Source organism: Gopherus evgoodei, chromosome 2 (genome assembly GCF_007399415.2).
Source record: "Gopherus evgoodei ecotype Sinaloan lineage chromosome 2, rGopEvg1_v1.p, whole genome shotgun sequence".
NCBI classification, from domain to species: domain Eukaryota; kingdom Metazoa; phylum Chordata; order Testudines; family Testudinidae; genus Gopherus; species Gopherus evgoodei.
In genome coordinates this window covers 299,328,390-299,343,955 of record NC_044323.1, presented here as the reverse complement: position 1 = coordinate 299,343,955, position 15,566 = coordinate 299,328,390, and the positions used below count along the sequence as shown (strand labels likewise).

General features: G+C 48.4%; 1 protein-coding gene across 3 annotated transcripts in view; it reads left to right on the top strand.

Annotated features, from left to right (window-relative positions):
* The window catches only part of MAPK15 (mitogen-activated protein kinase 15), a 66,979-nt gene extending 53,291 nt beyond the window's left edge, over positions 1-13,688 (top strand). Inside the window, exons 12-14 of one of the 3 annotated variants that reach the window (XM_030554164.1) lie at positions 637-791; positions 12,183-12,344; positions 12,746-13,688. In XM_030554164.1, the coding sequence (XP_030410024.1) occupies positions 637-791; positions 12,183-12,344; positions 12,746-12,970 (542 nt within the window). In that variant the 3' untranslated portion in view covers positions 12,971-13,688. Of the gene's footprint in view, positions 1-636; positions 792-12,182; positions 12,345-12,745 lie in introns of those variants that run through there. The other 2 variants (XM_030554163.1, XM_030554165.1) reach the window with 2 other exon arrangements.
* Positions 13,689-15,566: the final 1,878 nt, after the last annotated feature.

Sequence of the window (15,566 nt, the reverse complement as noted above, 5' to 3'; positions counted from 1 at the left end):
CCAGGTACCGATGTCAAATATGATGAAAATTTCTGTAAATCTTATTTCATCATATAAAAGAAAAGGTTCTATCCATCCCAAAGGATCGGACACATTACCTCCCAGGTTATTGAATATTCCAGTTCTTACCCAAATACACGCTACAGCCAATTTTTATTAACTAAACTAAAATTTATTTAAAAAGTCATACTTCCCCGATGAAGCCTAAGCAGATATGAGATGACAGAATCAGGACCCAATGATCTTTTATACCATTTCATGTCTTTTGACAAGTTGGAGTTCAGAAGCTAATTAGCATGACTTTGAAGGAGGTCCATCACTGGATACTTAGCTATAGAATTAACATAAGGCAATTTGCTTGTTCCACCACCATTCACAGATTATTTGCTATACATTTCAAAGAGAGATGACTACAGAGATATCCCATGTTTACAATTCATTTAAATGATAGGATATTCTTTTGACCTCTGAATTATCAGAACACAGCAGAGACAGGGACTGTTGATTACATGACCCTATTCATACATATGTAAAAACACAAACATTATCTCCCCACATGTCTTTTGAGGGTTATTTATTTTGCAGGATGTTTAACCCTTTCTAGCCATGCGTCACACATGTTCTTTCTTCCTGCAGATAGCCTGGGTTCTGTTGTAATGGCCAGGAACCATTCAGCACCACTCCCTCAGCATCAGAGACCATCCTCTATCAATAGGAAACAGGGGAGACAGATCACATGGGTGAATATGAGTGCTCAACCACCTGCAACGAGCATACAGAATCCCTATAATGTGAGTAGCATCACACAAGACCAGTCTTACTGTTCGCAGGGATCCAAGTTGCTGTGGGGGAAAATGAGTTTTTACTTGCCTTTCACTCTGGTGCAATTTCCAAGGGGAAGTTAGGTTGGACTGTGATTTGCTCAGTTAGAAGGGCTGAAAGCAATCAGTGGGCTTCTTGTAACTGAGGTAAGTACAGCAATTCCATTGGACATATGGGGAGTCCGTGGGAACTGTTTCTCAGTGTACGTCTACACTACCTGCCAGATTGGCAGATAGCGATCGATCTATCGGGGAACCGCAACAGACCTCCTAGGCACAGACAAAACCAAATCGATCCCCGATCGCTCTGCCGTTGACTGCTGAACTCCAACTCGGTGAGAGGTGGAAGCAAAGTCGATGGGGGAGCCACGGCCGTCGATCCCACACCGTGAGAACACGAAGTAAGTCTAAGTCAATCTAAGATACGTCAACTTCAGCTACACTATTCTCGTAGCTGAAGTTGCATATCTTAGATCGATTTCCTCCCCAGTGTAGACCAGGCCTCAGATGACAGTCTGCACAGTGTGGTGTGGCAAGGCACCTCCTCAGTCTCACCAGCCTCCGCTGCCTTTAGCTTTGGTGAGACTAGCTTGGGTAAAACAGTCCCCCTTGGTTGCACGGGGGAAGTCCGTTCCTTCTCTCCGCTAGTCTTTTGGGCTTGTTTTTCTCCCTTATGGGAGGGGATGCAGTCTCCCCTCCTGGTGAGGCTCACTGTCTCACTGCTCCTAACCTACTGGCAGCATAACTCCTTCTCTCTCTCTTCCCCTCTTCTCCGAATGGGAGGGTTTAAAAAGGTTTCAGGCAGCCCTTAGTTGGAATCAGCTGATCCTAACTGACTGCAGGTAACTCCCTCTCAGCTGATCCTAATTGATTCTCTGGTAACCCCTTCTCAGTTGATAGGGAGGAGGGCCTTTTGACCTTCTGGGACTGTTTTCTACCCCTTGCTTGCAGCTGTCTGCCCTGAGTTTATCACAGTGGGTAATAATCCCACTGGGCCCACACAGGAGATTGATGTTTCCTTTATCAGGGACATTGAAGAGAAGGCTGGCTATAGAGTTTTTGCTAGCATAAGTATGAACTGGATGCCCCACAAAGGATTTTTCATCACTAAGATCCAGTGTTTTACATCAGGTTTTGAAGCAGTGACTAATAGTGACTTTAACCATGCTGACATCTCCCTGGCCCCAGAGTCTGACTCTCCGCTCTTGCCACCCGACCTGGCCACACTCACTGACAGTGAGAATGACATACCACAGCAGGCAGAGTTTTCTCCACCTGACTCTCCGCCACCACCCGAGCCACACCTATTTCAAGGCATGGTACCCCACAAGAACCAGCCTCAGTTTCCCTTTTTCATTCCCCATGGGTGAGGCCCCACATTTCATACCCTATGCAGTGGCCACAGTGGTACTCATGGTTTGCCTATGATGCCAATCATTCTCACGGACCCTCCACCAGACCGCATACCCACTCTGTGCCTCTATCATCCAGTTACATCCAGAGCTCCTGAGCCCCCTCTCGAAGAAGTGGGCTACGAACCTTTCTCTGAATCATCCGATCATAATTCTCTGTCAGCTGCAGATGAAGCTCTCATGCCACCCCATGACAGAACATGGATGATTTTAAGCAGTTCCAGGACATTCCGTTAGAACAAGTGCAGGAGACACAACGCAGACTCCTGAAAATCCTCCAACCCTCTGTGCCATCAAAGATAGCACTACCTATAAACGAGGCCCTACTGGAACCCGCTGACACTATATGTCAGACCTCTGCCTCCATCCCACTAACATGTAAAAGGGCTGAATGTAAATACTATGTACCGGCTAAGAACGTAGACTTATTTTCTCACCCAGAGCCCAACTCTCTTGTGGTTGACGCAGCGACCCACAGAACAAAGCAACCACAATACTGGCCACACCACAAGATAAGGACCTCAAATTACTTGACCTCCTGGGCCGCAAGGTTTACACCTCCTCCACTCTGCAATTCAGAATTGCATATTACTGCGCCCTCCTCGCAAGCTACCACTATGACAATTACAACAAGTTATTTGACTTTACTTCCCATATCCCAGAGGACAGAAGATCAGTCGTCGAAGGTCAGCATCCCTGGACATGGCCGACACAGCAGCCTGTACCACCGCAACTGCAGTAGTGATGCGCAGGTGTTCCTGGCTGTCTTCATCTAGCATCACTGAAGACCTGCAAACCAAAGTGGAGGACCTTCCCTTTGATAAGGATAAACTTTTTTCCAAAAAAAATGATGAAGTCCTTCACACCATGAAAGACCCCAGGGCCATTCTGCACACACTGGGATATACCCTTCCCTCCCCAGGAGGCAACGGTATCAACCTTATCAGATGCCCCACGCACAACAATATCACCGCCCCAGTCGAGATCGTATGATAATGGGAAGAACCACAACAGACCTCCCAGGCACAGACAAAACCAAGCGCAACTAACTACATCCCACACATCGGAAAACAAACAACAATTTTTAAGCCTTGGTCAGGGGTCTGCGCAACCATCCCTTGGCATCACCGCTTACTTGTCCATTTGGCCACTGCCTCCAGTTTTTTCGCCATGTCTGGCAACTGGTAACATGGACCACTGGATCCTGGAAATAGTACAATCGGGCTGCTCCATTCCTTTCATTTCATGCCCACCCACACTTCCCCGTCCCTCTTCAGGGACCCCTCTCATGAGCAACTACTTCAAGCAGAGGTGACTTTTATCTTCTACAGCTAGGTGCAATGGAACCTGTACCGGCACAACATCGGGGAAAAGGGTTTTACTCTCACTATTTCCTGACCCAGAAGAAAGGCGGAGGATGGCGACCTATACTAAACCTATGAAGACTGAACAAATCTGTACACTTACAAAAATTCATGATGGTCACATTGGGCACAATAATACCCGTGCTGGAACAAGGGGACTGGTTCTCAGCGTTCACCCTACAGGATACCTATTTTCATATATCTATTCACCCAACACACAGACACTTTCTGCGATTCACAGTAGGGCACAAGCACTTCCAATACAGAGTGCTACCATTCAGACTCTCCACAGCACCGAGAGTGTTCTCTGGTGTGAGAGAGAGAGAGAGAGACTGTCGCAGTAGTGGTGGCCCACCTACGCAAACACAAAATTACACTTTTCTTCTTTGAGTGATTGCTCATGTATATTCCACAGTAGGTGTGTGTGCTCGCCACGTGCACCGGTACCGGAAGTTTTTCCTTTAGCAGTACCCATGGGGGGGAGCACTGCTGCGACCCCTGGAATGGCGCCTCTGTATCACACTGTAAGGGGAGCTGCGCCTCTGTATCACACTGTAAGGGGAGCTGCGCACTCCCCCCACCCTCAATTCCTTCTTGCCGCCAGTGAAAGTAGTTGGAACTTTGCACTCCAGCTTTGTTGTAGCTCTCCTATTAGCCTTAGTAGTACTTGTCTTCTCCAGTAGTTGGATAACTTCTTTAGTTAGTTGCCTGGTGCGGGGCATGCCTCGTACCCCAGGTTTCAAGTCATGCGACTCTTGTCGCAGTTCTGTGCCAAGAATCGACCCGCACACTCAGTGTCTCCGCTGCTTGGGCGAGACTCACATTACAGACCGCTGTAAAATCTGTAAATCATTCAAGCCTCGAACTAAATGAAAGAGGGATATCCAGCTCCAGGCCTTGCAAATGGAATCTGCGTTGGCCCCGGCACCAGCGCGCCATCTGGACACGGCACTGGCCACCGTGTCCTCAGTGCGGAGTGAGGCTCCCTCCACCAGCCAACACTGCTCACCCACTAAGAAGCAGGGAAAGACTCACCAGCACCGACAAAAAGACAGGGGTGAGGCTGGACCCAAGTTGGGCAGCCCATGATCCCCCTTGGGACCCAGACCTCTAACTCGCGCTGAGCGGAGTAGCCTACAGGAGGACTTTAAGGCTCCTCAAGAGCTCCTCTAGTGGGTGGCCTCAAATCTCCAACTCCAGGCTGAGGAGATGGAGGAGCCATCGGACACCCTTTTCAATGTGCTGTCCTCCTTGGCACCAGGCCGTGTGGCCCTAACTCTCCACCAAGGGGTAGCTAACATATCAACTGGTCTATGGCAAACCCCAGCTTCCCTGGCACCTATCTCCAAAAAAGTGGAGAGAAAGTACTTTGTCCTGGCTAAGGGACGCGAGTATCTGTACTCCCACTCAGCACCCAACTCCTTGGTGATGGAGTCAGTCAACCACCGGGAACGCCATGGTCAGCCCGCGCCCACCTCCAAAGACAAAGACGCCAGGAGACTGGATTCTTTTAGCAGGAAGTTTTATTCTTTCACAAGCTTCTAGCTCAGGGTGGCCAACCACCAAGCCCTGTTGAGCCGCTATGATTTTAACTTATGGGGTTCCCTACTGAAGTGCTAGCTGCTTCTCCTGGAGCGGGACAAGAAGGAATTCAAGGCTCTGGTTGAGGAAGGGGCAGCAGCGGCGAAAGCAACCCTCCAGGCCTCCTTGGATATAGCCGACACAGCAGATCATCTGATGGCCTTGGCCATATCTATGCGTAGGGCATCCTGGCTTTTCCTGTCCAGTCTGTCTGCAGAGTCCCAGTCCTTGATGCAGGACCTTCCTTTCAATGGGAGAGCGCTGTTTGCGAACCAACCCGACTTCCACTTGCATGGGATGAAAGACTCTCTCGCACCACCCTGCAAACTCTGTCCCGCCAGCAAAGGACAAACCTAGGCCGCAGACCTCAGCACCTCCCAGTAGGGGCAGATATGAGTCCCCGCCTAAGAGATGAGGGAGCAGAGACGCAGGTTCCAGCGTCAGTCCTGCTCAGCCCCGTGACCAGGCCCCTCGAAGGGCAAGAAGCAGGGGAAGAGGCGATTTTTACTCTTTGCGGGGAGCCACCGGGTCTGTTGCTGTGGAAGCCCCCCAGTTAATAAATTTTGTGTTCTGCAACCGTTTACCTGCATTCCGAGTGGAGTGGTCCCATAGAACTTCAGACCGGTGGGTCCTCAGCACTATTTCCAGGGGTACATGTTGCAGTTCGCCTCGCCCCCCATCCACCACTCCCCGCCCTGGGAGGACCTCAGGGAACTGGAACATGCATCCCTTCTAAGCCAGGAGGTGGCGCGCCTCCTCGACCTGGGCGCGGTGGAGAGAGTACCAGTAGAATTCCAGGGCAAGGGGTTTTACGCCCGGTATTTCCTGATCCCAGAGGCAAAAGGCGGGCTCCGACCCATCCTGGACCTGCGGAATCTCTACAGATTTATGTTCCTAGTTCTGCATGGTATCCTTGACCTCTGTCATTCCTTTCCTAGACCAGGGGATTGGTTCGCGTCCCTAGACCTCTAGAATGCGTATTTCCACGTCCATATTTTCAAGGGTCACAGGTGCTTCCTCCACTTCCTGGTAGGGCGGGACCATTACCAGTTCGCGGTCCTCCCTTTTGGCCTTTCCACGGCCCCCAGGGTTTTTACCAAATGAAAGCAGTGGTGGCATCCCACCTCTGGAGGAACGGGCTGCAAATTTTCCCTTACCTGGATGATTGGCTCCTTGAGGTACAGGCCCAGATACAATTCCCGCTGTCCACATGCGCAGGTCTGGGCCTAATGGTGAACGAGGCCAGGTCCACGTTAGTACCGATCCAGCACATACACTTTATAGGGGCTCTGCTAGATGGACAACACGGCCACAATGTATTACATCAAAAGGCAGGGGGGCACATGTACCTCGGCCCTGTGCCAGGAAGCCCTGGACCTACGGGCCTTCCACCTACCCGGCACGTGCAATGTGCGAGCCGATTGCCTCAGCAGGGTGTTTTCCTGCCAATACGAGTGGTCACTCCACTGGGAGGTTTCCCGACAGCTCTTCTGAGAGTGAGGAGCTCCCCAGGTCGACCTCTTTGCTACCGCCGAGAACCGATGCTGCCCCAGGCAGGGGCAGAAAGGGGGGTAATCTCAGACGCATTCCTTCTCTGGTGGTCAGGCCAACTATTCTATGCCTTTCCACCGTTCCCACTGATAAGCAAGGTCCTGCAGAAAGTAAAGGCAGACGGGTCGAGGGTTATCCTCATAGCCCCGGATTAGGCCTGCCAACATTGGTATGGGACCCTCATGCAACTTCTAGAAGCCCTCCAGTGGAGGCTGCCGCTCCGCCCGGATCTCCTCTCCCAGAAGAAGGGATGCCTTCTCCACCCCAATCTGGCCATGCTTCACCTGACAGCGTGGTTGCTGCATGGTTAAATGAGGAGGGAAGGTGTTTAGAGGATGTCAGACTAATTCTGCTGGAGAGCAGAAAGCCGTCCACGCGACGGACATAACTAGCCAAATGGTCTAGGTTCTCTAGCTGGGCGGGGGAGCAGGGCACTTCCCCTTCATCTGCATCCGTCCAGCTCATTCTCGATTACCTCCTGTCTCTTATGACCCAAGGACTAGTTCCTGCCTCCGTCAAGGTACATTTAGTGGCCATTTCAGCCTTCCACCCTCCGGTGCAGGGTCACTCGGTTTTCTGCCACCAGATGACCTCCCACTTTTTAAAGGGCCTAGATCATTCATTCCCATATGGCAGGGCCCCGGTCCCACAGTGGGAACTGAATCTAGTTCTATCCTGCCTAACGGGCCCTCTCTTTGAACCCTTGGCCATGTGTTCCTGGTTCCACCTGTCTTGGAAAGTGGCATTTTTTGGTGGCTATCACCTCAGCCCGCTGTGTCTCGGAGCTTAGGGCCTTGACCTCGGAACCCCCATATACGGTCTTCCACAAGGATAAGGTCCAGCTTCGCCTACACCCCGCTTTTCTCCTGAAGGTGGTCTCCGCTTTCCATATGGATCAGGATATTTTCCTACCAGTACTCTGTCCTAAGCCCCATTCCTCCAATGAGGAACGCTGTCTACATACACTGGATGTACGTAGAGCGCTGGCCTTTTACCTAGACCAAACCAGACCATCCAGGGAATCCTCACAACTGTTCGTTGCGTCGGCAGAGCACATGAGGGGGCAACTAGTTTCCACCCAGCGCCTTTCCCGCTGGATCACCTCATGCATATGCATGTGTTATGACTTGGCAGGGGTTCCCCTGCTGCCTATCGTAAAGGCACATTCTACAAGAGCGCAGGCCTCGTTGGCCGCCTATGTAGCCCACATCCCTATCTAGGACATATGTAGGGCTGCCACGTGGTCCTCTGTCGACACCTTTTCCTCACACTATGCGATCGTCTCCCAAGCAAGGGATGACGCCGGGTTTGGCGGGGTGGCACTCTGTCCCGGAAACCCTTAAACTCCTACCCACCTCCATCAGATATAGCTTGGAGTCACCTACTGTGGAATACACATGAGCAATCACTCGAAGGAAGAACAGTTAGCCTGTTCCGTAACTGGCGTTCTTCCAGATGTATTGCTCAGGTGCATTCCACATCCTGCCCTCCTTCCCCTCTGATGGAGTTGTCTGGCAAGAAACAACAGAGGGTAGGGGGAATGCGCGGCTCCCCTTATAGTGCAATATAAAGGCGCCACTCCAGGGGTCACAGTGTGCTCCCCCCCATGGGTACTGCTAAGCGAAAAACTTCCAGCACCAGTGCACGTGGCGAGCACACACGCTTACTGTGGAATACACCTGAGCAACACATCTCGAAGAATGCCAGTTATGGAACAGGTAACTGTCCTTTCCCCTACCTAGACAACTGCCTTATCGAAGGCCGATCATACAAAACGACATTAGAGGCCAATCATTTTACCATCTCCCTTTTCCACAGTCCAGGCCTGCAAATAAACTTCCAAAAATCCACCGATACCCACATAGCAAATTGAGTTCATCAGGGCACATCTGGACTCAATTTTGACCAGAGCCTCACTTCCACACATCAGATTCCTCACCATCATACACCTCATACACACGTTATCCATTTGCCCCAGAGTGGAGGCAAGACCATGCCTGCAGCTTCTTGGTCATATGGCAGCCACCACCTTCATGGTCGAATATGCCAGACTACATATGAGGTGCCTTCAGGGTTAGCTCAGTTCCATATACAAACCCAGCAGGCACATCCTCCACATGATGCTAACTCCTCCAGCAAAGCTATTAGTCTCCCTGCAATAGTGGACAAAAACAGGAAACATATGCACAGGTGTCCCCTTCCATCAAAATTCCCTTGTGCTTATGCTCACAACAGATGCTTCCCTGATAGGCTGGGGTGTGCATCTGGGAGATCACACAACACAGGGCAGAGGGTCCCTGTCAGAGACGCGTCTACACATACGTCTTCTAGAGCTCAGAGCAGTCAGATATGCTTGCCTCCACTTTCTCCCTATCATAAGGAACAAATCTATTTGAGTCTTGACAGACAATATAGCATGCACGTTCTGCATCAACAGATGTGGAGGGGCACGAAACAGAAGCCATCCAACTATAAAATTGGTGCATACAACATCGCATAGAGATCACCGCGTCCTACCTGTTTGGGTGTCAGAACGCTACCGCTGACACATTCAGCAGACACTTATCAGAAGAACACAAATGGGAATTACACCCCACGATACCGCGACAGCTCTTCTCCCACTGGGCACTCCATCTTTAGATCTGTTTGCCACAACACAAAACTACAAATTCCATCTACTCTGCTCCAGGGTGGGACTCGGGCCCACATCCCTCGAAGACGTGTCGTAAGACCATAAGAATGGTCGTACTGAGTCAGACCAATGGTCCATCTAGCCCAGTATGCTGTCTACTGACAGTGGCCAATGCCAGGTGCCCCAGAGGGAGTGAACCTAACAGGTAATGATCAAGTGATCTCTCTCTTTCCATCCATCCCCACCCTCTGACAAACAGAGTCTAGGGACACCATTCCTTACCTGTCCTGGCTAATAGCCATTAATGGACTTAACCTCCATGAATTTATCCAGTTCTCTTTTAAACGTTGTTATAGTCCTATCCTTCACAACCTCCTCAGGCATGGAGTTCCACAAGTTGACTGTGCGCTGTGGAACAAGACACTCATGTACGCTTTCCCACTGGTCCCACTGATACACAGAGTCTTGCGCAAGATCAAAGAGGACAAGGCCAGGGTTATACTTATTGCCTCAGGTTGGCCCAGACAGACATGGTATCCTTACCTGCTGCGCATGTCCATCCGCCCTCCAAGAACTCTTTCCAACCGACCGGATCTGCTCTCCCAGGGCAACAGTCAGATTCTCCACCCACAACTGCTGAAGCTCCATCTGACTGCATGGTTCCTTCCTAGTTCCAAACCCAAGAAGTAGCTTGTTTGGAGCAGGTCCAACACATCCTCCTGCACAGTAGATGAGACTCCACTAGTAAGAGTTACCTGCAGAAGTGGAAATGGTTCTCCATATGGTGCTCCAACAGACACTTGTTACCCCAACAGCACGCCTCTCCCTGATGTCTTGGACTACCTCTTACAACTAAAAAAAGATGGACTATTGCTCATCTCTATCAGAGTACACCCTGCGACAGTTAATACCTTCCATGACACGCTGGACGGGTTTTCAGTTTTCATCCACTTCACCATAAAATGTTTCCTCACAGGTCTTCAAACCCTTTACCCTGAGATTCACCTACCCATAGCTACCTGGAATCTGAACCTAGTTCTCCAAGGTCTCATGAAACCTCTTTGAACCACTGGCTACCTCCTCCATACTACACATGTCCTTGGAAGTAGCTCTCTTAGTCTCCATAACATTGGCAAGAAGGATTGGGGAAATAAGCACGCTAATGGCCTACCCTCCCTACACAATTTTCTTTAAAGACAAGGTTACAATGTGACTCCATCCCAAATTTCTTCCCAAGGTGGTGTCCACCTTCCATCTCAATCAGCCAATACACCTACCTGCATTCGACCCCCAACCTCATAAGAACCCACAGGAAATAGCATTACATGGGGAGGGATAGCTCAGTGGTTTGAGCGTTGGCCTGTTAAACCCAGGGTTTGAGTTCAATTCTTCAGGGGATCATTTAGGGAACTGGGGTAAAAAATCTGTCTGAGGATTGAGCAGGGGGTTGGACTAGATAACCTCCTGAGGTCCCTTCCAGCCTTGATATTCTATGATTTTACTCTTGATGTCTAGGGTGACCAGCTAGCAAGTGTGAAAAATCAGGACAGAGGTTGTAGGGTAGTAGGCACCCATGTAAGAAAAAGCCCCAAATATTAGGACTGTCCCTATAAAATCAGGACATCTGGTCACACTATTGATGTCAGATGTGCAATTGCCTTTTATTTGGACAGAACTAAGGCATTCCATAAATCTCCTAGACTATTCATGTCCACTACCGAACGATTGAAGGGTACTGCTATTTCCAAGCAATGAGTTTCCAAGTGGATATCCGAATGCATTAAGTCGTGCTACCAGAGCCAGAATGCTCAACCCCCCGAGGGCATCAAAACACACTGTACTAGAGCGATGTCAACATCTGTTGCATTCCTGCAAAATGTACCTATTACAGACATATGCAAGGCAGCTACATGGGCATCAGACCACACGTTTGCCAAACATTACGCTATCATACAGGACACTACAGCAGACACCATAGTAGGCCACACAGTACTGTCTACTGTTATTAATGATGCAACTCCAAAGTCCCACCAACCATAGTGGGTACTGCTTCACATTCACCTGGAGTGCAGCACCCACAGGGACGGCACTCGAAGAAGAGAAGGTTACTCACCTTGCAGTAACTGACATTCATTGAGAAGTGTGCCCCTGTGGGTGCTCCACTACCCACCCTTCTCCTCTCTACTTTGGCGTACAAATCAGACAACTCTACAGTAGAGAAGGAACTGAGGGGTTGCAGGACACGCGTGCACAGACAGACCCTAACGATGGCCCGAGACAACAGCTGGCCACGTGCATCCCAGCTAGGCACTGCTACCACAGATATCCGACCAACAGCACCAGGATGCATCGTCACCTAGAGTGGAGCACCCACAGGGGGACACATCTCGAAGAACCTGTTACTACAAAGTGAATAACCTTCTCTTCTGCTCGTGAATTAGATACCAAGTGCTAGTTAACACAATGCGTGTTCGGTGCATATATATGTCCAAAACCTGTGCATGTGCTCATTTTCAAAGGTAAAAGAGACTTTGAACAGAAGCAACATAATTTCTGAAGGGTTAAGCCCTGCGTATTCCCTTGCACTGGTACAGAAATGGTTAGCCACCCTGAGAAAGAAATGTGAATGGAGGTGATCACCCCAGGTGTGAAAACCACAGCTGTAGTCCTTTAATAAACCCTGCCTGGCAAGAAATTCCACTTGTTTTGTGATGATAGCAAGAAAAGAGCTTCGTTTTCAGAATGCTGATCCTCTTCATCCAGCCCCAGTGGCCGCTAGACAGTGCTGCTCAACCCTGTCACTGATATCTTTCTTCTCCAGGATCAGCAAGTGCCAAAAGGTCCTGACTCTCAAGGTCAGTCCATATCCAACCAGAGATGGTTTTCACTATCCAGTCAGGCACAGGAAGCTGCTATCCATAATCACCTGACCAGGAAGGACTCTCCCATGATGGTTGGGGTGACAGCAGCTAGTACCAGACTAGTGAGTATGGGCATTTGCCTTTCACTATTTCAAGTGGCTCATTGGAGCTGCACAATGTACCTACAGCTGTACACCTTTCCCTTCAAACTCAGGCTCAGTCCTTCTCTCACTTTTGTGGTGGGATCATAGTCTATGTCTCTTCATATCTTGTTTGATCCCCACTGTCTTCTCCATGTTGTGGCTCAGCCAGCACTCCTTCTCCTTTACAACCTTCTCTCCTTCACCTTCTGGACAGTTCTGCCCTATGCCCCTTCTCCTCCACACTCTGGGATTTGCCCTACTCCTTCTCTGCATAGCCAGAATCTGTCCCACTCCCCAGACCATTTCATTTCCCACACCCCTTGCTTCTGTATGAGGAATTGAGGATGCCTGAGCTGTCTTTGCTCTTCTTTCTTACACAGAATCCAAGGAACCCACAGTTTCCCAGCAGGGATGCGCACCCTTTTCTGAAGTCCAGTAAAAAGATGTTTCAGGTCACAGCAAATATGGGAGCTGCTGGAGATCCCAAGGCATCGATGGGCAGTTACTCCCAGTCCTATGGGACCATCTGTAAATCTGCACTCCAGAATCTTCCAATATCAAATTTCTGCCAACAGGCACCAGCATTGAATACGCACCAGCACTGACCAAGTGGAGTACAGCCCAATCCACCCATCTACAGGCCCTGTAGGGAACAAACAGTTGGGGTACAACCTCACTCCCAGGTATTTGGCAGGACCCCAAATGCTAGAGAAGTGCTGCCTGCACTCATCATATGGGACGCAGTGCCACTTTCTCTGAGCAAGATCCAAGAATGGTCTGGCATTCTGATCCATTTAACTTCTCAAGCCTGTGCAAAGCCACAAGGTAGGCAGGGGACACAGCATTATTTGTTTCCATACAATGCTGTAGGCACAGTTTATCTTTACATACTATTCCTCATATTCAGTGTCACTGATAGCTACAGAAAGCTGCTTTATTCTGCTACTGGCTTGTGTTGTTAGATATATCCAGGCTTATTTGTCCATCTCTATTGGCCTCAATCTGTTTGTTTTCACTGAATCCAAACTTTGGAGAGGAGCAGGTAACAAAGAATAGACCATTCTCTGAAGCCCAGGAAGACTAAATTTACCATGGATATCTTGAACTCCCTTCACTATATGTTCCCAGTAATTCCCATGTCCTTTTGGGGCACAAAAACAGTTAACGTTCTCTCACTCCAGTAAAGTAGTTCCCTTTCTTTATGTATTTTTCTCCAGTGTATGTAATACTATAACTATCATGTGTGGATATTCTCTTGTATGTATTGTAATAATAAACTGCTTATATTTCACTGAGCGATGTACCTTCCTTTCACAGCATGTTGTCCGCTGTGTAAAAGTGAATGAGAGAGAATCACTAGGGAAGTGCTTCCTTGTCTAATGGCCTGACACTGATTATACATTCACTTGTCTCTCCCAGAATGCAGCAGTCCATGAGATGCCTTGCTGAATCATCATAAAGTCATTATAGAGCAACAGTAGTCCTAGCATAGTTAAGGCTAAAGCTAACTTCTCACTTTAACTGCGGTCTTTCAAATGCTTTCCCCTCTCAACTTTCCCCAAAAGAAGCCACTGTCCCTGAAGTTTCACAAACCACATCTCATTGCGGGGTAGTGGTTTTAAATCAGAAAAACAATATTCAAATTATTGTGTTTTAAATATTTTTCTGTCACCAACTCTGAAAATTTTCTAAACTCTTTTGTTAGCCCATCATATCTCCAGCTTTGTCTATAAATTCAAAAAATGGTTTATTTAGCTGGCTTTTCTCAGAAGTGACTTTTATTGTTTCTGGGGGAATTACAGTGATACATAGTTTAAGGAGCTGGTGTATATGTGTGTGTGTATATATATATATATATATATGGAGATATACCTATCTCCTAGAACTGGAAGGAACTCCAAAAGGTCATTGAGTTCTGCCCCCTGCCTTCACTAGTAGGACCAAGTACTGATTGTTGCCCCAGATCCCTAAGTGGCCTCCTAAAGGATTGAATTCACAACCCTAACTTTAGTAGGTCAATGCTCAAACCACTGAGCTATCCCTCTCCCACACTAAGGTAGGAAAGGAATGAGTTAACTAAGGACTTCTTAGGTTAGGGTTATAAAGAGAAGATAAAGGATGGCTGGGGAAGGCCTCAAGAGGAAAAGGAAATGCTGACTTTCACAGACCATCAGGGAAACAGTGTCAGGACCTCCTGGGCCCTGGCCAAGATGAGGCAGCAAGGAGGAATTGGGAAACTCACCATCTTGTGTACAAGAGACTTCTGAGTTCACATTGATTTGACTTTCTCCAGTTGAAGTAACCCATCTTCTATTTGCTGTTTAGCTTTTATTAACCAAACAGAAGAAAGCCATGGTCCTGACTCCTTGGTGATTGAGCCAGAGTAGAGAAATGATCAGCACAGAGGTATGGGGGACTTAGTGTTAGGACTCAGTATTTTGTTTCTGTTTAACAATTTCCTATGTAGTGTGCTGCCACCCTTATTTCTGCGCTGTGGCTTGTGGTGCCTAATGCTCTGCCTGCGGCTAAAGGCTGGCTTTGTGCCATCTCACAGGGGCTGCATCTTGCCAAAGCCCACGGTCTCCTGCAGCCCTCTGGCTACTCCTGGCTCACGAGGGGCACTATTTCAGATTTTAGGGGCTGGGGGGAAACTTTAACCATGTTCCAGAGACTACTTAGGCACCTGAAAACTCTAGGGATTTTTTTTGGGGGGTGGGGGGTTGCAGATAACTTAAGAATTAGCTCACAGGAGTGCAGTATCCAATTCCTGTATAAAGAAAGAAAAAAATACATACAAACTCCAGTTAAAGCCATATTTTAAATTTATATGTAAATTTAGAACAATCAGGAAATAATACAGCAAGATATTCCCAATCCCAAGCCTTGAGGTATCAGTTTTGGAACTTTAACAGAGATATCAGAAACACAAGTTTGATACTTTGTACACTATCTTTAGTAAAGTAGAAAAAGTAAGCAAATTTTATTTAACAGATGCACTCTATGTTACTGCCATTATCTACTCTATTTTAGTCAATTGTTTTTCACTCCACTAAAAATGTATTTACTTAATTTTAATAGACATGATTTAGGCTTTTTTCTCTTTTATTAAGAACAGGCATTTATGCTTACCGATCACAATCATGTATGTGATTCACTAACATTTGACTCCTTCATTGCTAATAGCATTATACTTGGATCTGC